Source organism: Coregonus lavaretus (assembly GCF_964263955.1).
Source record: "Coregonus lavaretus genome assembly, contig: HAP1_SCAFFOLD_47, whole genome shotgun sequence".
NCBI classification, from domain to species: Eukaryota; Metazoa; Chordata; class Actinopteri; order Salmoniformes; family Salmonidae; genus Coregonus; species Coregonus lavaretus.
The window spans coordinates 3,575,657-3,597,895 of record NW_028161510.1 but is presented as its reverse complement, the minus strand read 5'-3'; the positions used below and the strand labels follow the sequence as shown (position 1 = coordinate 3,597,895).

At 43.1% G+C, this 22,239-nt stretch overlaps 1 protein-coding gene across 1 annotated transcript in view; it reads left to right on the top strand.

Annotated features, from left to right (window-relative positions):
- Window positions 1–21,968, top strand: part of LOC311120532 (uncharacterized protein) — a gene marked incomplete at its 5' end in the record, with an annotated part of 43,687 nt that extends 21,719 nt beyond the window's left edge. The window contains 2 exons of the mRNA XM_084195116.1: window positions 7,225–7,414; window positions 18,140–21,968. Coding sequence (XP_084051242.1) covers window positions 7,225–7,414; window positions 18,140–19,299 — 1,350 coding nt within the window. The 3' untranslated portion in view covers window positions 19,300–21,968. The remainder of the gene's footprint in view (window positions 1–7,224; window positions 7,415–18,139) is intronic.
- Between the last annotated feature and the right edge of the window lie 271 nt (window positions 21,969–22,239).

Below are 22,239 nucleotides of genomic sequence, written 5' to 3'. Positions count from 1 at the left end.
TTTTAATGGTTTTGTGGTAAAATATGCTAATTGTATTAAGGATATGAGCAGTAGTAATAATGTGTTATGGGTTAGGTTAAATCTTTTTTGTTTTTGTGATATGAGGCAGGGTGTATAGGAAATGAAATGAGTGGACTACAACAAGCTGCAAGGAGGTGCGCTTCATAATCTCAAGGCTTCTCCTGACGGATGAGAGGACATAAGTAGCATACTGTGTCTCACCTAACCTAACAATGTTCTTAAGATTTTCTTTTCATGGGGTGAAGATAACTCTGGCCAACTGAGCAGGAGAATCTGAGCATTTTCTGCGCCCTCTGAGACTATGTGATGGTAAAAGTGGGAGAGATAGATACTTAGATCCATGTTTTCCCACTATAGGAGTGTTCCAACCCCCAGAAGAGGAAGACGGCCCCAGCCATTGGGTTGCATTGTTATCTTTTGTGTGTGTCTGTGCTTGTGTATCCTTGCAGCAGTAACTCCGAGCTTCCCTATGGGTAGGCTGATAGAAGGACACTCTTCGCAGACCGATGTCGATAGATTGAGAGGGACTCTGGCTGATCCGGAGACCCTAGTGACGGGAGAAGGTTAACAGCTAAAGGTGACCATACATCGGCGTCCAGGTTACACCAACGGCGGTACGGATAGAGGGGAGCATGACCTGGTATCATCTAAACCATTGTACCAGAGTGAGGGAACCGGTGACTGAGAGATGAGAGAGCTGAGGATGCTGCCCGAGAATCAGATGGGGGAGGATGGCAATTACTGATGAGCTACGTGTTCTTGCTGAATCCCTCGGCGGAGGGGCAGATCTTCGAGACTTTCGAGACCTTCGAGACCTTCGAGACTTTCAAGACCTTCTAGATCTTTGAGATATTCCAGACATTCAAGATGCACCAGATATCCCCATCATTGATTTCTCTGCACTTGACTAGTTCCCTGAGAATAAGGGGAATGGGGTACTGATAATAGTAAAGAGCAGAAGAACAAGACATAGAAGGGATATAGACAGGATTAGAATGTATATTCCTGCACAGGCAGGAACCATAACTAAAATACAGGAAGGGATCACTATTAAAATACAAGGGTTAACTGGTTATTGGTGTGGGAGGAACCACCACAATGATTATGGGGAAATCACATGACCTTAAAATAATAAAAGAAAATGACAGATGGATCATAGACATAAGGATAACAGTTCAAGACTTAGATAAACAATTTGATGTAGTACTTAGTGTTAGAGTTCCCGGGGGAAGTGTTGTTGGAGTAGTTATTCCTTGGGAAAGTGCACTAAACCATGCATATGTTAGAGCCATACCAAATACAGAAGAAAGGGAATGGAAGGAGCCGTTAAACAATGATTGGTATAGATGATTACAATATATTACATAAAAATTAAATAAGGAAAATAGTCTAATATGCACCGCATCTCCGTTTAAATAATTAACAGTAGATCCAAATCTTCACAGTTACCAGGACTGTGCGATGATTCAATCACAACTTTTGTCATATTTAGGAAACCCTAAATATAAACAATTGTATAATTACCCAGGATGGGGAGAGAAGGGTAAGCAATTAGTGGTTAGAATAGGAGCAAGGAAAAGGGAAACGCCAGAGTAATGTCAAATAGACCATGAGCAAATGATATAGGATTGGTACAATAAAACAATTGGGTTATAGAAGTTGGAAGAATTCAAGGGAGATTGTGAAATGATGTGGCATTTATACAGATAGCTTTGGAATGCAGGGAAAAAATCTATCAGGCAGCAGGTTCATGTATTAGAAATGTGTATTAAGAATGAGTGGTGAAACATAATGAATTGTCATATAGTCAATGTTAATAGGGACGTTTTGGATTGGAAATTAACTCAACTGAACTGTTATGATCTGTCCTTTCCCGAGGTTGCTGCGGATGGTGTCGTAATGCAAAAACAGAGATAATTCGATCCAGAACCTCAATAAAAACCAAACACCCTCTACCCGGCTGAAGAGGAGCAAACAAAGGCGTTGAAGACGTTCCTGTCCGGCACCACCTGTATCAGAACCAGACCTGGATCAGAACCAGACCTGGATCAGAACCAGCATCCAATCAAAGCAATACATTACCTTCTCTTTTATGCCTTTTCTCTCAAGAAGGTGACATGAGTCCATGTGGAGTGAGCAGGAAGAGAGCGATCTATTCAAATACAACATTTCTCATAGTTTGGGTATACTGGTTGGCAAAATGGACGAAACTGAATGAAGGTGGAGGTGGGGGCGGCTCAGGTGTGACATTGGAATTGGGACATTGCCATGGGCAATCCAAGATGAACTATGAAGCTATCTGAAGAACATAATGAAGGGGGGGGTTTGTGCATGTTTCAAGGATTTAGGGCCTTGTCATGGTTAAACTAAACATGAGTGTGTGTGTGTGCAAGACAGGGGAGTGAGTGATTGGTTGGAGTACTATGTGCATGATAAAAGTCGAGTTTAGCCGCCCTCAGAGACAAAGGAAGTGGGCGGAGCAATAAAAAGAGCGGGAAACTGAAGAGGGGACTAAATAAACTGGAGAGAGAGAGTAAGAGGGGGGGGGGGGGGCAATCTGCAGATTGACCTGGCTTTGTTGAATTAAAAATAAAGTCATTCTTGATGCAACAAAAACTCTGTAAGACCTTTGATTTTTAATAAAGTATAGAGGTTATTTTCCACAACACGGGTTTTCAAAATTCTATCATATCACGCAATTATGCAATCTCTAAAATGGTCAGATATATATTTGTAATACAGACCATCTCTAAATAACCAGACCAGCTATATTGAACTGATTCCAGAAGCAGACCCAAAACAACACCGGAGGAGAGGTACCCGGAGCGTTCTTCGTCCGACTTAGGAGGCGTGCACACCACCCCACCGCTTCCGAGTATATTACTCGCTAATGTTCAGTCTCTGGATAATAAAGTTGACGAGCTCAGGGCGAGGGTTGCTTTCCAGAGAGATGTCAGGGATTGTAACATACTCTGTTTTCACGGAAACATGTCTCTCTCTGGATATACTGTCCGAGTCGGTCCAGCCAGTTGGGTTTTCAGTTCATCGCGCAAACAGGAATAAATAACTCTCCGGGAAGCAGAATGGCAGAGGTATATGTTTTATGATTAACGACTGATGGTGTAATTGTGATAACATACAGGAACTCAAGTCCTTTTGTTCACCTGACCTAGAATACCTCACAATCAAATGCCGACTGTATTATCTCTCAAGATAATTTTCTTTGGTTATAGTCACGGCTGTGTATATCCCCCCTCAAGCCGATACCACGACGGCCCTCAAAGAACTTCACTGGGCTTTATGCAAACTGGAAACCACATATCCTGAGGCTGCATTTATTGTAGGCAGAGATTTTAACAAAGCAAATTTGAGGAAAAGGCCACCGAAGTTCAATCAACACATCGACTGTAGTACTCGCGCTGCTAAAACACTCGACCACTGCTACTCCAACTTCCGGGATGCATACAAAGCCCTCCCCTGCCCTCCTTTCAGCAAATCTGACCACGACTCCATTTTGCTCCTCCCTTCCTTTAGGCAGAAACTCAAACAGGAAGTACCCGTGCTAAGGACTATTCAAAGCTGGTCTGACCAATCGGAACCCACACTTCAAGATTTTTTTGATCACGCGGACTGGGATATGTTCCAGGTTGCTTCAGAGAATAATATCGACGTATATACTGATACGGTGACTGAGTTTATCAGGAAGTGTATAGGAGATGTTGTACCCACTGTGACTATTAAAACCTACCCTAACCAGAAACCGTGGATAGATGGCAGCATTCGCGCAAAACTGAAAACATTTAACCATGGCAAGGTGACTGGGAATATAGCAGAATACAATCAGTGTAGTTATTCCCTCCGCAAGGCAATCAAACAGGCAAAACATCAATATCGAGACAAAGTGGAGTCGCAATTCAACGGCTCAGACATGAGACATATGTGACAGGGTCTTCAGACAATCACGGACTACAAAAGGAAAACCAGCCACGTCTCGGACACCGACGTCTTGCTTCCGGACAAGCTAAACACCTTCTTCGCCCACTTTGAGGATATTACAGTGCCACCGACGCGGCCCGCTACCAAGGACTGTGGGATCTCCTTCTCCGTGGCCGACGTGAGTAAGACATTTAAGCATGTTAACCCTTGCAAGGCTGCCGGCCCAGATGGCATCCCTAGCCGCGTCCTCAGAGCATGTGCAGACCAGCTGGCTGGTGTGTTTACGGACATATTCAATCTCTCCCTATCCCAGTCTGCTGTCCCCACTTGCTTCAAGATGGCCACCATTATCCCTGTACCCAAGAAAGCAAAGGTAACTGAACTAAATGACTATCGCCCTGTAGCACTCATCTCTGTCATCATGAAGTGCTTTGAGAGACTAGTCAAGGATCATATCACCTCTACCTTACCTGACACCCTAGACCCACTTCAATTTGCTTACCGCCCCAATAGATCCACAGATGATGCAATCGCCATCACACTGCACACTGCCCTATCCCATCTGGACAAGAGGAATACCTATGTAAGAATGCTGTTCATTGACTATAGCTCAGCATTCAACACCATAGTACCCTCCAAGCTCATCATTTATGCTCGACGCCCCGGGTCTGAACCCCGCCCTGTGCAACTGGGTCCTGGACTTCCTGACGGGCCGCCCCCAGGTGGTGAAGGTAGGAAACAACACCTCCACTTCGCTGATCCTCAACACTAGGGCCCCACAAGGGTGCGTGCTCAGCTCCCTCCTGTACTCCCTGTTCACCCATGACTGTATGGCCACGCACGTCTCCAACTCAATCATCAAGTTTGCAGACCACACAACAGTAGTAGTCTTGATTACCAACAATGACGAGACAGCCTACAGGGAGGAGGTGAGGGCTCCTGCACCGGGGGCAAACTACCAGCCCTCCAGGACACCACAGCACCCGATGTCACAGGAAGGCCAAAAAGATCATCAAGGACAACAACCACCCGAGCCACTGCCTGTTCTCCCCTGCTATCATCTAGAAGACGAGGTCAGTACAGGTGCATCAAAGCCGGGACCGAGAGACTGAAAAACAGCTTCTATCTCAAGGCCATCAGACTGTTAAATAGCCTTCACTAGCACATTAAAGGCTGCTGCCTATATACATAGATTAGAAATCACTGGCCACTTTAATAAATGGAACACTAGTCACTTTAATAATGTTGACATATCTTGCATTACTCATCTCATATGTATATACTGTATTCTATACTATTCTACTGTATCTTAGTCACTTTAATAATGTTTACATATCTTGCATTACTCATCTCATATGTATATACTGTATTCTATACTATTCTACGGTATCTTAGTCACTTTAATAATGTTTACATATCTTGCATTACTCATCTCATATGTATATACTGTATTCTATACTATTCTACTGTATCTTAGTCCATGCCGCTCTGTCATTGCTCGTCCATATATTTATTTATATATTCTTAATTCCATTCCTTACTAGTTTAGTGTGTATTGGGTATATGTTGTGAAATTGTTAGATATGACTTGTTAGCTATTACTGCACTGTCGGAGCTAGAAGCACAAGCATTTCACTACACCCGCAATAACATTACTGTACCGGTACCCCCCTGTATATATAGCCTCCCTACTGTTATCACCTGCTATAACATCTGCTAAACACATGTTGTTACCAATAACATTACTGCACCGGTACCCCCCTGTATATATATAGCCTCCCTACTGTTATCACCCGCTATAACATCTGCTAAACACATGTTGTTACCAATAACATTACTGCACCGGTACCCCCCTGTATATATAGCCTCCCTACTGTTATCACCCGCTATAACATCTGCTAAACACATGTTGTTACCAACAATATTACTGCACCGGTACCCCCCTGTATATATAGCCTCCCTACTGTTATCACCCGCTATAACATCTGCTAAACACATGTTGTTACCAACAATATTACTGCACCGGTACCCCCCTGTATATATAGCCTCCCTACTGTTATTTTATTTTACTTCTGCTATTTTTTTCTCAACACTTTTTTTGTTGTTGTTTTATTTTACTTTTTTATTAAGAAATAAATGCGTTGTTGGTTAAGGGCTGTAAGTAAGCATTTCACTGTAATGTCTGCACCTGTTGTATTCGGCGCATGTGGCCAATAAAATTTGATTTGATTTGATCTGTTGAACACGTGTATGTGACCAATACCATTTGATTTGATCTGATTTGAAATAACAGACCAGCTCTAAAATAAGTGGTGGGAAAAAATATGTTTGCACCCCCTCAGTGGACACACCCCCTATTTTAATTAGCTCCATGGCTCAGTGGACACACCCCCTATTGAAATTAGCTCCATGGCTCAGTGGACACACCCCCTATTGAGGGGGGGGGGGGGAGACTCCTAGGCGATGGGAAGCCCGGACCTGACACAGGCTTCAAACAGCCTCACCGCCCTGGATCCAGAGTTTCTGGTACCTTCATCCCTGGGGTCACCGCCCTGGATCCAGAGTTTTCTGGTGACTTCATCCCTGGGGTCACCGCCCTGGATCCAGAGTTTGTGGTGCCCATCCATCTGTTGGGTTGGTAGGATGTGGAAAGACCCACCACATTGGTTAGTATTGACTGTGGTAGAGACATCTGTTGGGTTGGTAGGATGTGGAAAGAAGTAGGTTTTAAATTCATACTTATTACGAATCTGCACTAGTTTGAAAATACTATTATTATTTAATGAAAGAAATGAAAAAATATCACTTTTTGTCTGGAAATAAAATAAACGTTTCTCTCAACTGCGATACCCACTCCAGTCAGTAGATGGCGATGTGTGTCTTTCAGGCGATGCTTCTAGTGTGACGTATAATCTAGTGGACGGAACGTTTCTTCAAAAACGACGAGTCAGCCACCTCGGTAGTTTGCTAGCCAACATGGTCGAAACGTTCAAGCTGATCAGACTGTTTCAGTGTATATTTGCCTCTGAATTTTAAACATACTAATGTCTTATAACTAGTTTCGGCATTTAATGTCATATTTACGTTTAGTCAGGTAACGGTAGCTGGCTTCATAAATTAGCCTATCACTAGTCTAGTCGCTAACTTGCTAGCTAGCTAACATCGCCGACCATGAGCTCGCCAAGCTACTCTCCTCCTGCTAAAGAAGAGGAGGTCTGCTGGACGGAGAAAGAGGGTCTGTGGCTGAACGTTGTCGTGAAAGAGGAGGAGGAAGAGGAGGATGTCACAGTAACAAAAGAAGAGGAGGGTGGTGAGACTGTTACAGTGAAAGATGAAGAGAATAAAGACGAGGCTTTTTTTGGAGTGAAGGAGGGAGAGGTAACTGTCACGTTGAAGGAGGAGGAGGAGGGGGAAGAAGAGGAGGAGGAGGTGGAGACGGAAGATCTGATTAACAACAGTAAGTAACGTTACTGTATTGGAAGGAGCAGTTGTTGAACTGATGCGTGTTTTTTTTTTAAATGATGTTCTGAGCTTAAATATGTCGTTTTTAAATGTAGGAATTGATAAAGCTACTCTGTAAGATGTGTATACCATCAACAAGCTAGCCAACAACAAAACGTTATTTGCATGCAAAATCACAACTTAAATGTCTCACAGACTTGCCCTCATCAATACTGCAAATCATTTGTACTACTCTGGAGGGGGATTCCTAGCCCAATATTGACTGCGGTCAAGTGATGCGACACTCGCAAAACGCGGTCAAGCCATCTGCTCTTCAGTTTCTTCCTGAATTTGCTTGCGCGAATACACTTGACAGAAATTGCGTTTTTCCGGTAGGGAAATTGAGTTGGATGGACTCTAATTCACAGAAAAAGTCGAGACGATGGCTACAAATCATTCCAAACAAACCGTTTGAAACATAATTTATTCAATCTTCCATAATTAAAAATTATACCAAATCATTTATTTTCATATTTCGCGTGATAAAAAATGACTTTGTCATGGGTAGAGTGAGGCTGCAGTAGCCTATCAGGGTGCTGTTTAAGCAAATGTTAAATTGTTAAAGCAAAATGTGTTTACAGTCATGACATACACTATATATACAAAAGTATGTGGACACCCCTTGAAATTAGTGGATTCGGCTATTTCAGCCACACCTGTTGCTGACAGGTGTATAAAATCGAGCACACCGCCATGCAATCTCCATAGACAAAACATTGACAGTAGAGAATGGCCCGTACTGAAGAGCTCAGTGTCTTTCAACGTGGCACCGTCATAGGATGCCACCTTTCCAACAGGTCAGTACGTCAAAGTTCTGCCCCTGCTAGAGCTGCCCCCGGTCAACTGTAAGTGCTGTTATTGTGAAGTGGAAACGTCTCGGAGCAACAACGGCTCAGCCGCGAAGTAGTAGGCCCCACATGCTCACAGAACGCGACCCGCTGAAGCGCGTAGCGAGTGAAAATCCTCGGTCCTCGGTTGCAACACTCACTACCGGGTTCAAAACTGCCTCTTGAAGCAACGTCAGCACGAGCTGTTCGTCGGGATCTTCATGAAATGGGGTTTCCACGGCCGAGCAGCCGCACACACAAGCCTAAGGTCACCATGTGCAATGCCAAGCGTCGGCTGGAGTGGTGTAAACGCTGCAGCATACAACGACATTCTATACATTTTGTGCTTCCAACTTTGTGGCAACAATTTTGGGAAGGCCTTTTCCTGTTTCAGCATGACAACGCCCCCGTGCACAAATCTAGGTCCATACAGAAATGGTTTGACGAGATCGGTGTAGAAGAACTTGACTGGCCTGCACAGAGCCCTGACCTCAACCCCATCGAACACCTTTGGGATGAATTGGAACGGTGACTGCGAGCCAGGCCTAATCGCCCAACATCAGTGCCCCGACCTCACTAATGCTCTTGTGGCTGAAAGGAAGCAAGTCCAACATCTAGTGGAAAGCCTTCCCAGAAGAATGGAGGCTGTTATAGCAGCAAAGGGGGGATCAACTCCATATTAATGCCCATGATTTTGGAGTGAGATGTTGGACGAGCAGGTGTCCACATACTTCTGGTCCTACTACTACTACTACTACTACTACTACTACTACTACTACTACTACTACTACTACTACTACTACTACTAGCAGGTGTCCACATACTGTTGGTCATGTAGTGTAGCTACTGCTACTACTAGCAGGTGTCCACATACTGTTGGTCATGTAGTGTAGCTACTACTACTACTACTAGCAGGTGTCCACATACTGTTGGTCATGTAGTGTAGCTACTACTACTAGCAGGTGTCCACATACTGTTGGTCATGTAGTGTAGCTACTACTACTACTACTACTACTAGCAGGTGTCCACATATTGTTGGTCATGTAGTGTAGCTACTACTACTACTACTAGCAGGTGTCCACATACTGTTGGTCATGTAGTGTAGCTACTACTACTACTAGCAGGTGTCCACATACTGTTGGTCATGTAGTGTAGCTACTACTACTACTAGCAGGTGTCCACATACTGTTGGTCATGTAGTGTAGCTACTACTACTACTAGCAGGTGTCCACATACTGTTGGTCATGTAGTGTAGCTACTACTACTAGCAGGTGTCCACATACTGTTGGTCATGTAGTGTAGCTACTACTACTACTAGCAGGTGTCCACATCCTGTTGGTCATGTAGTGTAGCTACTACTACTAGCAGGTGTCCACATACTGTTGGTCATGTAGTGTAGCTACTACTACTACTACTAGCAGGTGTCCACATACTGTTGGTCATGTAGTGTAGCTACTACTACTACTACTACTACTACTACTACTACTACTACTAGCAGGTGTCCACATACTGTTGGTCATGTAGTGTAGCTACTACTACTACTACTAGCAGGTGTCCACATACTGTTGGTCATGTAGTGTAGCTACTACTACTACTACTACTACTACTACTACTACTAGCAGGTGTCCACATACTGTTGGTCATGTAGTGTAGCTACTACTACTACTACTAGCAGGTGTCGTGTCATGTAGTGTAGCTACTAATACTACTAGCAGGTGTCCACATACTGTTGGCCATGTAGTGTAGCTACTACTACTACTACTACTACTACTAGCAGGTGTCCACATCCTGTTGGTCATGTAGTGTAGCTACTACTACTACTAGCAGGTGTCCACATACTGTTGGTCATGTAGTGTAGCTACTACTACTACTACTACTACTAGCAGGTGTCGGGTCATGTAGTGTAGCTACTACTACTACTAGCAGGTGTCCACATACTGTTGGTCATGTAGTGTAGCTACTACTACTACTACTACTACTACTACTAGCAGGTGTCCACATCCTGTTGGTCATGTAGTGTAGCTACTACTACTACTAACAGGTGTCCACATACTGTTGGTCATGTAGTGTAGCTACTACTACTACTACTACTACTACTACTACTACTAGCAGGTGTCCACATACTGTTGGTCATGTAGTGTAGCTACTACTACTACTACTACTACTACTACTACTACTACTACTAGCAGGTGTCCACATACTGTTGGTCATGTAGTGTAGCTACTACTACTACTACTACTACTACTACTACTAGCAGGTGTCCACATACTGTTGGTCATGTAGTGTAGCTACTACTACTACTAGCAGGTGTCCACATACTGTTGGTCATGTAGTGTAGCTACTACTACTACTACTAGCAGGTGTCCACATACTTTTGGTCATGTAGTGTAGCTACTACTACTACTACTACTACTACTAGCAGGTGTCCACATACTGTTGGTCATGTAGTGTAGCTACTACTACTACTACTACTACTACTACTACTACTACTATGAGCAGGTGTCCACATACAGTGGGGGAAAAAAGTATTTAGTCAGCCACCAATTCTGCAAGTTCTCCACTTAAAAAGATGAGAGAGGCCTGTAATTTTCATCATAGGTACATGAATTTATTTGCAAATTATGGTGGAAAATAAGTATTTGGTCTAACAAAAGTTGCTCAATACTTTGTTATATACCCTTTGTTGGCAATGACACAGGTCAAACGTTTTCTGTAAGTCTTCAAGGTTTTCACACACTGTTGCTGGTATTTTGGCCCATTCCTCCATGCAGATCTCCTCTAGAGCAGTGATGTTTTGGGGCTGTCACTGGGCAACACGGACTTTCAACTCCCTTCAAAGATTTTCTATGGGGTTGAGATCTGGAGACTGGCTAGGCCACTCCAGGACCTTGAAATGCTTCTTACGAAGCCACTCCTTCGTTGCCCGGGCGGTGTGTTTGGGATCATTGTCATGCTGAAAGACCCAGCCACGTTTCATCTTCAATGCCCTTGCTGATGGAAGGAGGTTTTCACTCAAAATCTCACGATACATGGCCCCATTCATTCTTTCCTTTACACAGATCAGTCGTCCTGGTCCCTTTGCAGAAAAACAGCCCCAAAGCATGATGTTTCCACCCCCATGCTTCACAGTAGGTATGGTGTTCTTTGGATGCAAATCAGCATTCTTTGTCCTCCAAACACGACGAGTTGAGTTTTTACCAAAAAGTTCTATTTTGGTTTCATCTGACCATATGACATTGTCCCAATCCTCTTCTGGATCATCCAAATGCACTCTAGCAAACTTCAGACGGGCCTGGACATGTACTGGCTTAAGCAGGGTGACACGTCTGGCACTGCAGGATTTGAGTCCCTGGCGGCGTAGTGTGTTACTGATGGAGGCTTTGTTACTTTGGTCCCATCTCTCTGCAGGTCATTCACTTGGTCCCCCTGTGTGGTTCTGGGATTTTTGCTCACCGTTCTTATGATCATTTTGACCCCACGGGGTGAGATCTTGCGTGGAGCCCCAGATCGAGGGAGATTATCAGTGGTCTTGTATGTCTTCCATTTCCTAATAATTGCTCCCACAGTTGATTTCTTCAAACCAAGCTGCTTACCTATTGCAGATTCAGTCTTCCCAGCCTGGTGCAGGTCTACAATTTTGTTTCTGGTGTCCTTTGACAGCTCTTTGGTCTTGGCCATAGTGGAGTTTGGAGTGTGACTGTTTGAGGTTGTGGACAGGTGTCTTTTATACTGACAACAAGTTCAAACAGGTGCCAATAATACAGGCAACGAGTGGAGGACAGAGGAGCCTCTTAAAGAAGAAGTTACAGGTCTGTGAGAGCCAGAAATCTTGCTTGTTTGTAGGTGACCAAGTACTTATTTTCCACCATAATTTGCAAATAAATTCATTAAAAATCCTACAATGTGATTATCTGGATTTTTTTCCCCTCAATTTGTCTGTCATAGTTGACGTGTACCTATGATGAAAATTACAGGCCTCTCTCATCTTTTTAAGGGGGAAAACTTGCACAATTGGTGGCTGACTAAATACTTTTTTTCCCCCACTGTAACTGATTGCTTCTAGAAGGAACACCACATGATCAAGATATCCTGAAGACGATACACTAATTTATCACTCAAATAAAGTGTTATGAGTGAGTGCACCTCAAACATATTTCCAAGGTGTTGATGCATCCTCCTCCCAATACAGCCTGCTCCAACACCAGGGGTAGGGAGAAGGGAATCCATCTGCAAAAGTGACGTTTTTGCTCTGATGTAAAATCAGCTCATATTGTTGCTAACATGCTACTGAACCGTGGTGAAGTTGTTAATGTTCTTAGATTTATCCTTTTGAAAATTGATATGTAAAAGTATTCTGGGGATGAGCGTGCACATCTTCAATATGTACCCACTGTTCCTCTTTAGTGCATTTAACTATATGTCGCAAGTAAAAGCCTTGGGTGGTGAGTTGATACAATTCCAAGTATTTTAGGTTAAAACCACCCTCAGATACTCACGAGTGGCGCAGCGGTCTAAGGCACTGCATCGCAGTGCTTGAGGTGCCACTACAGACCCGGGTTCGATCCCAGGCGGTGTCACAACCGGCCGTGACCAGGAGACCCCACGGGGGTCATGAAAAAAAGTATTTGATCCCCTGCTGATTTTGTACATTTGCCCACTGACAAAGACATGATCAGTCTATAATTTTAATGGTAGGTTTATTTGAACAGTGAGAGACAGAATAACAACAACAAAATCCAGAAAAACGCATGTAAAAAATGTCATAAATTGATTTGCATTTTAATGAGGGAAATAATGATTTGACCCCTCTGCAAAACATGACTTAGTACTTGGTGGCAAAACCCTTGTTGGCAATCACAGAGGTCAGACGTTTCTTGTAGTTGGCCACCAGTTTTGCACACATCTCAGGAGGGATTTTGTCCCACTCCTCTTTGCAGATCTTCTCCAAGTCATTAAGGTTTCGAGCCTGACATTTGGCAACTCGAACCTTCAGCTCCCTCCACAGATTTTCTATAGGATTAAGGTCTGGAGACTGGCTAGGTCACTCCAGGACCTTAATGTGCTTCTTCTTGAGCCACTCCTTTGTTGCCTTGGCCATGTGTTTTGGGTCATTGTCATGCTGGAATACCCATCCACGACCCATTTTCAATGCCCTGGCTTAGGGAAGGAGGTTCTCACCCAAGGTTTGACGGTACATGGCCCTCTCCATCGTCCCTTTGATGCGGTGAAGTTGTCCTGTCCCCTTAGCAGAAAAACACCCCCAAAGCATAATGTTTCCACCTCCATGTTTGACGGTGGGGATGGTGTTCTTGGGGTCATAGGCAGCATTCCTCCTCCTCCAAACACGTTGAGTTGATGCCAAAGAGCTCGATTTTGGTCTCATCTGACCACAACACTTTCACCCAGTTCTCCTCTGAATCATTCAGATGTTCATTGGCAAACTTCAGACAGGACTGTATATGTGCTATCTTGAGCAGGGGGACCTTGCGGGCGCTGCAGGATTTCAGTCCTTCACGGCGTAGTGTGTTACCAATTGTTTTCTTGGTGACTATGGTCCCAGCTGCCTTGAGATCATTGACAAGATCCTCCCGTGTAGTTCTGGGCTGATTCCTCACCGTTCTCATGATCATTGCAACTCCACGAGGTGAGATCTTGCATGGAGCCCCAGGCCGAGGGAGATTGACAGTTATTTTGTGTTTCTTCCATTTGCGAATAATCGCACCAACTGTTGTCACCTTCTCACCAAGCTGCTTGGCGATGGTCTTGTAGCCCATTCCAGCCTTGTATAGGTCTACAATCTTGTCCCTGACATCCTTGGAGAGCTCTTTGTTCTTGGCCATGGTGGAGAGTTTGGAATCTGATTGATTGATTGCTTCTGTGGACAGGTGTCTTTTATACAGGTAACAAGCTGAGATTAGGAGCACTCGCTTTAAGAGTGTGCTCCTAATCTCAGCTCGTTAACTGTATAAAAGACACCTGGGAGCCAGAAATCTTTCTGATTGAGAGTGGGTCAAATACTTATTTTCCTCATTAAACTGGATTTTTGTTTTGTTATTCTGTCTCTCACTGTTCAAATAAACCTACCATTAAAAATATAGACTGATCATTTCTTTGTCAGTGGGCAAACGTACAAAATCAGCAGGGGATCAAATACTTTTTTCCCTCACTGTACTTTGTGCATGACACGAGTAGTTTTTCCAACAATTGTTTACAGACAGATTACTTCACTTATAATTCACTATATCACAATTCCAGTGGGTCAGAAGTTTACATACACTAAGTTGACTGTGCCTTTAAACAGCTTGGAAAATTCCAGAAAATGATGTCACGGCTTTTGAAGCTTGATAGGCTAATTGACATAATTTGAGTCATTTGGAGGTGTACCTGTGGATGTATTTCAAGGCCTACCTTCAAACTCAGTGCCTCTTTGCTTGACATCATGGGAAAATAAAAATAAATCAGCCAAGACCTCAGAAAAAAATGGTAGATCTCCACAAGTCTGGTTCATCCTTGGGAGCAATTTCCAAACGCCTGAAGGTACCACGTTCATCTGTACAAACAATAGTACACAAGTATAAACACCATGGGACCACGCAGCCGTCATACCGCTCAGGAAGGAGACGCGTTCTGTCTCCTAGAGATGAACGTACTTTGGTGCGAAAAGTGCAAATCAATCCCAGTACAACAGCAAAGGACCTTGTGAAGATGCTGGAGGAAACGGGTACAAAAGTATCTATATCCACAATAAAACGAGTCTTATATCGACATAACCTGAAAGGCTACTCAGCAAGGAAGAAGCCACTACTCCAAAACCGCCATAAAAAAAGCCAGACTATGGTTTGCAACTGCACATGGGGACAAAGATCGTACTTTTTGGAGAAATGTCCTCTGGTCTGATGAAACAAAAATAGAACTGTTCGGCCATAATGACCATCGTTATGTTTGGAGGAAAAAGGGGGACGCTTGCAAGCCGAAGAACACCATCCCAACCGTGAAGCACAGGGGTGGCAGCGTCATGCTGTGGGGGTGCTTTGCTGCAGGAGGGACTGGTGCACATCACAAAATAGATGGCATCATGAAGAAGGAAAATTATGTGGATATATTGAAGCAACATCTCAAGACATCAGTCAGGAAGTTAAAGCTTGGTCACAAATGGGTCTTCCAAATGGACAATGACCCCAAGCATACTTCCAAAATTGTGGCAAAATGGCTTAAGGACAACAAAGTCAAGGTATTGGAGTGGCCATCACAAAGCCCTGACCTCAATCCTATAGAACATTTGAGGGCAGAACTGAAAAAGCTTGTGCAAGCAAGGAGCTCTACAAACCTGACTCAGTTACACCTGCTCTGTCAGGAAGAATGGGCCAAAATTCACCCAATTTATTGTGGGAAGCTTGTGGAAGGCTATCCGAAACGTTTGACCCAAGTTAAACAATTGAAAGGCAATGCTACCAAATACTAATTGAGTGTATGTAAACTTCTGACCCACTGGGAATGTGATGAAAGAAATCAAAGCTGAAATAAATAATTCTCTCTACTATTATTCTGACATTTCACATTCTTAAAATAAAGTGGTGATCCTAACTGACCTAAGACAGGGAATTTTACTAGGATTAAATGTCAGGAATTGTTAAAAATCGGAGTTTACATGTATTTGGCTAAAGTGTATGTAAACTTCCGACTTCAACTGTCTATATATTTATAAATTAAAGGAGATCTAGCCTGTAGATCGTCAGTTATTCTTTATTTTTCCTATTGCCATTATTTAGTTATTTCTATGTTAATTTTATATCCTGACATTTTAGAGGATTCTGAAAATATTTTTAGCAGGGGGTCATGTACTGTATATCAGTACATTTAGTTTATTTATGTTTAAAATACTGATACCTGTTACGTGCAAACAGGAAGGGGGAGAGGGGATATCCCTGTCTTGTGCCCATTTCTAAAGCAATTTAATCAGATAATGATTGTACGTTGCTTTGGATATAAGTGTCTGTTAAATGGCATACATTATTTTAAATAAAGCATACTCCTTAATGGCAAATAAACCTGGTAAGTGTCTCACAGCTCTCACAAAAGGAATCCATGCTAAACCAGTCAAAAAATTCATCCATGCTAAACCAGTTTAAACCAGTTCTCATTTTAAAAGATAGAAAAGTGGTTATTAGAAACAACACAGGAGAGGACCTACTGCTGCCACTGTGGAAGGAGAAACAACAATGATTAATTACAATTTTTAAAGCTTCTATGAACATTTTATATAAATCAGATTAAAACAACAGTTGGATGGATCCTATAGCCTTCTTAGACTCAATAACTCTGAAGCAACTATCAGCAAGAACAAATGTATCTATACCTACAGTACTGCCAGGAATTGGATTTGAGACTTGATTCCCTTTTCCTCAAGTGTCTGTCTGATCGGAATGAATTTCTGGCGTTTTGTTCCTCAGCCTAGCAGACAGGTCCTGGACAAATCAAATGGCCCTGGACCTTGATCTCCTTCCATACCCCCCCCCCCCCGGAATGTGGACTTTGGTCTGATAATTACACTTCTTAAAGATGACCATTTAAGGGTATTTAGCATTTTTCTGCTTCACTCCAATTCCATGGCATTGCTCCAGATCCTCCAGTGATACAGCCACGTAGCTCCTCCGATATCAGCTTGATCATGCAGCTGGAAAGGTCTCTGTTGTCCTCATGTTCCGGTAGGGACAAAATTCTCCTGTTGTTTTGTCTCCATCTGTTTTCTAGCTGATCCAGTTCATCTTCTAAAGTTTCCAGAAGGCCAAATTTGTTGTCTTGTTTGTCCACGCATCTGACAGATTCCACATTACTGTCGAGCAAATCCACCCTTTTAACAACAGATTGCAACAGTTTGTTTATTTTGGTGCGCATTGAGAGCATTTTAGCTGTGTTTTCCTGGATATCTTCAGCTGGTGAGCATTGAGAGTATTTTAGGTATGTTTTCCTGGATATCCTTCAGCTGTTTGTTGTGGTGAGCATTGATAGTATTTTAGCTGTGTTTTCCTGGATATCCTTCAGCTGTTTGTTGTGGTGAGCATTGAGAGTATTTTAACTGTTTTCCTGGATATCCTTCAGCTGTTTGTTGTGGTGAGCACAGAGTATTTTAGCTGTGTTTTCCTGGATATCCTTCAGCTGTTTGTTGTGGTGAGCATTGATAGTATTTTAGCTATGTTTTCCTGGATATCCTTCAGCTGTTTGTTGTGGTGAGCATTGAGAGTATTTTAACTATGTTTTCCTGGATATCCTTCAGCTGTTGTTTGTGGTGAGCATTGAGAGTATTTTAGCTGTGTTTTCCTGGATATCCTTCAGCTGTTTGCTGTGGTGAGCATTGAGAGTATTTTAGCTGTGTTTTCCTGGATATCCTTCAGCTGTTTGTTGTGGTGAGCATTGAGAGTATTTTAGCTGTGTTTTCCTGGATATCCTTCAGCTGTTTGTTGCTCGCATTTGCGAGTTGTTCTTTCTCTTCTTCTCTGAGGGAAGCCGTGGCTTGTTGTTGTTTGAGTCACAGCGTCGCTTTACCCACAGATTGGTTTGCTGTTGTAATGTAACTGACCGCTCACTCTCTCCCGGTTGCTTGGAAACATATTGATCTATCAATTTTTAAAGGCTTAATGTAAACTATGTTGTCTGGCTTCTACGTGTAGTCACAGTTTTGATGGTACAAAACGGTACATTCATGCGTCAAGTTTATTTTTAATGTTGAAATGTTGTGAAAATTGGCCTTGGGTTATTGAGAATCTGATTGTGATTTAAAACCTCATAGGAAGACAGTTATTTTTTATCATGTGGAGAGTCTCTGTTAAACTAAAAACTATCTTTGTCTTTGGCAGGAGACAGACCAGACTCTGAGGATTTAGAGCCAGAGACGTCCAAAGCAGCAAGACGACACCACTGCTCCCAGTGTGGAAAAGTATTTTCTCGTTTAGCTTCCCTGAAAAGACACAAAAGAATACATACAGGAGAGAAGCCTTATCACTGCTCCCAATGTGGAAAGAGTTTTACCCAGTTGGGAACCCTGAACATACATAAGAGAACGCACTCTACAGAGAAGCCTTACCATTGCACCAAGTGTGGAGAGGGCTTTTCCCATTTAAGGTTCCTGAAAATACACGGGAAAATACATACAGGAGAGAAGCCTTACCACTGCTCCTACTGTGAAAAGGGTTTTACCAAGTTATGGATTCTAAAAGAGCATGAGAGGTCACACACAGGAGAAAAGCCTTTCCAATGTTCCCAGTGTGGAAAGAGATTTACCCATTCACGGAACCTCAAAGGGCATCAGAGAATACACACAGGAGAGGAGAGGACCTACTACTACTGCTCTCAGTGTGGAAAGCGTTTTGGTTGGTTAAAGGACCTGAAAAGGCATGAGAGAACGCACACTGGAGAGACCCCTTACCAATGCTCCCTGTGTGTAAAGGCTTTTTCTCGTTTAGCGTCCCTGAAGATACATAAAAGAATACATACAGGAGAGAAGCCTTACCACTGCTCCCAATGTGGAAGGAGTTTTAGCCAGTTAGGAAGCCTGAACATACATAAGAGAATACACTCTGGAGAGAAGCCTTACCGTTGCGCTGAGTGTGGAGACTGTTTTTCTCATTTAGGTTCCCTGACAATACATGAAAGAATACATACAGGAGAGAAGCCTTATCACTGCTCCTACTGTGAAAAGTGTTTTACCAGGTTAGGGCACCTAAAAGAGCATGAGAGGACACACACAGGAGAAAAGCCTTTCCAATGTTCCCAGTGTGGAAAGAGTTTTACCCATTCACAGACCCTCAAAGGGCATGAGAGAGTACACACAAGACAGGAGAGGACCTACTGCTGCTCCCAGTGTGGAAAGAGTTTTAGTTGTTTAAAGTACCTGAAAAGGCATGAGAGAACACACACTGGAGAGACCCCTTACCACTGCTCTCAGTGTGGAAAGAGTTTTACCCAGTTAGGGAGTCTTAACAAACATAAGAGAACCCACTCTGGAGAGAAGCCTTAGCGGTATACAATATATACTGTATACAGGGGTATTTGGAAATAGCCACCACGGGATGGTTTTTCAATACCGTTGAAACTATTTCTTTGAAGTTTTTCAGTACATTATAATTTTTGTAGCTACTTTTTAAGTATAGTTAATACCTGCAGTCAACTTGTGATTTTAAGAGATAAAGCAGATTCGTTCTTCATGTCACCTTGTCAACATTATTTTACATTATGAAGCTTACCGTAGTTCCCCAGAACAGTTGAAGCCTGTCACGCGTTTGTTTGTAAATAACACAACCGGAGAAATTGAGAGCAGGCGAGTCCAGCTGTGTATTGACAGGGGTCGCGTTTTATAATGAAAGTCAACAGTGTTTATTTTTCTTTGCTTCAATAGAGTGATCAGGGACCTGCAACTATAGTTTTCCTTCCCAGAAAATACGTTGGTGCAACACATTCGGCAGAAAATAGCTTCATTTTCATCAGATGACAACAGAAGTGCAAAGCTATTTGGCTGGCTGCCACACAAGCAAATGAGCGTACAATGAAACAGCAAGGTATTTTTTTGCTAAAACGACACATGGACATCGTATTTCTAATAATTATCATAAAAGGAAGGTAGCCAGCTACATGTCCTAATGTTTTGCTAAAAGTTAATATTGCGTTCACCTGGAGAACAATCAGGCTGGCTACACCGAGAACAGTCAGGCTGGCTACACCGACAACAGTCAGGCTGGCTACACCGACAACAGTCAGGCTGGCTACACCGACAACAGTCATGCTGGCTACACCGACAACAGTCAGGCTGGCTACACCGACAACAGTCAGGCTGGCTACACCGACAACAGTCAGGCTGGCTACACCTGGAGAACAGTCAGCTGGCTACACTGAGAACAGTCAGGCTGGCTACACCGAGAACAGTCAGGCTGGCTACACCGAGAACAGTCAGGCTGGCTACACTGAGAACAGTCAGCTGGCTACACCAAGAACAGTCAGGCTGGCTACACCTGGAGAACAGTCAGCTGGCTACACCGAGAACAGTCAGGCTGGCTACACCGAGAACAGTCAGGCTGGCTACACCGAGAACAGTCAGGCTGGCTACACTGAGAACAGTCAGCTGGCTACACCAAGAACAGTCAGGCTGGCTACACCTGGAGAACAGTCAGCTGGCTACACTGAGAACAGTCAGGCTGGCTACACCGAGAACAGTCAGGCTGGCTACACCGAGAACAGTCAGCTGGCTACACCAAGAACAGTACCAAGTAGCTACACATAGTCTGATGCAGAAATTACAATAAGAAGCATTTTGGTAAACATTTACAAAACGCAGCAAGATATTGCTTATGCGTTTTTATATTTTTTTCCTGCATGAAAAAAACTGAATTCTGCATTTTGTTAACTTGTGGGTTTAACATCCTCAGAATTGAGCATGCATCAGTCCCAACAGCTGTGGTCCTTTGTAGCTCAGTTGGTAGAGCGTGGCGCTTGTAACGCCAGGGTAGTGGGTTCGATTCCCCCACCCATATGTAAAATGTATGCACGCATGACTGTAAGTCGCTTTGGATAAAAGCGTCTGCTAAATGGCATATTACACATATATTACACATGTGGATTCATATGAAAAAAAAACAACTACAAAAAAAAACATGTATGCACTCACTAACTGTACGTCGCTTTGGATAAGAGCGTCTGCTAAATGACTAAAATGTAAGTGTAATTATGATCAAATAGCCACAGTAGCCTACTTGGCCACTGTAATTTAAAACGAGCCTCAGTGTTCACAGTAAACGCAACGTTGAAGTTTGCACTCAGCAGACCTGAAATGGAGAAGACAGGAGGAGAAGACCAACCACTGCTCCCTGTGTGGAAAGACGTTTTCCCAGTCAGCGGACCTGAAATCACATGAGAGAATATAATAATAATAATAATATGCCATTTAGCAGACGCTTTTATCCAAAGCGACTTACAGTCATGCGTGCATACATTTTTGTGTATGGGTGGTCCCGGGGATCGAACCCACTACCTTGGCGTTACAAGCGCCGTGCTCTACCAGCTGAGCTACAGAGGACCAGAGAGAGGCTGTGTTCTGACTTATGTTTTTGACTGAGAATTAGTGTTTTTGTTTCGTGCAACACAAAACTAAATTGTATATATGAAAGTTTCCTCAAAAATAGGCCTACATCTGTTTTTTATTTTTCATCTCAAGACATGGTCATATCTACATTCAGATTACAATTCATAAAATGTGTATTTTTATTTTGATTATGAATTTGGTGATTGGATACAAGGATAAACCCTTAAATGTGTTTTATTATGATTTGGATATTGCAAAAATGTAAGTGGTTAAATGGATATATAAAACGCATGTGCATTTCTTAATGATAAACTTCAAAACCTCTTTGAATTTAGTAGTTTTGTTTTTAATTTAGATAATTCGTGTAGTACTCATCAAGCTAAATGAATATGAAAATGTGACGACGTTGTCCTGTTACCAACAAGTGGTTGACATGAAAAAACATTCACTACCAGCGTGAATGTTCCGAGAGGGTGCAAAGCCGTCATCGAGGCAAAGGGTGGAGAATCTCATATATAAAATATATTTTAATTTGTAAAACACTTTTTTTGTTTACCACATGATTTCGCATGTGTTGATGCCTTCTAAAAATAAAGAAAAACCCTTTGAATGAGTAGGTGTGTCCAAACTTTTGACTGGTGCTGTATATGATGTATTGTTACACCATGGAGGAGCAGTATGGAGGTGCGGTACGGAGGAGCAGTGGGAGGAGCGGTATGGAGGAGCGGTATGGAGGAGCGGTATGGAGGAGCGGTATGGAGGAGCGGTATGGAGGTGCGGTATGGAGGAGCGGTATGGAGGAGCGGTATGGAGGTGCGGTATGGAGGAGCGGTATGGAGGTGCGGTATGGAGGAGCGGTATGGAGGTGCGGTATGGAGGAGCGGT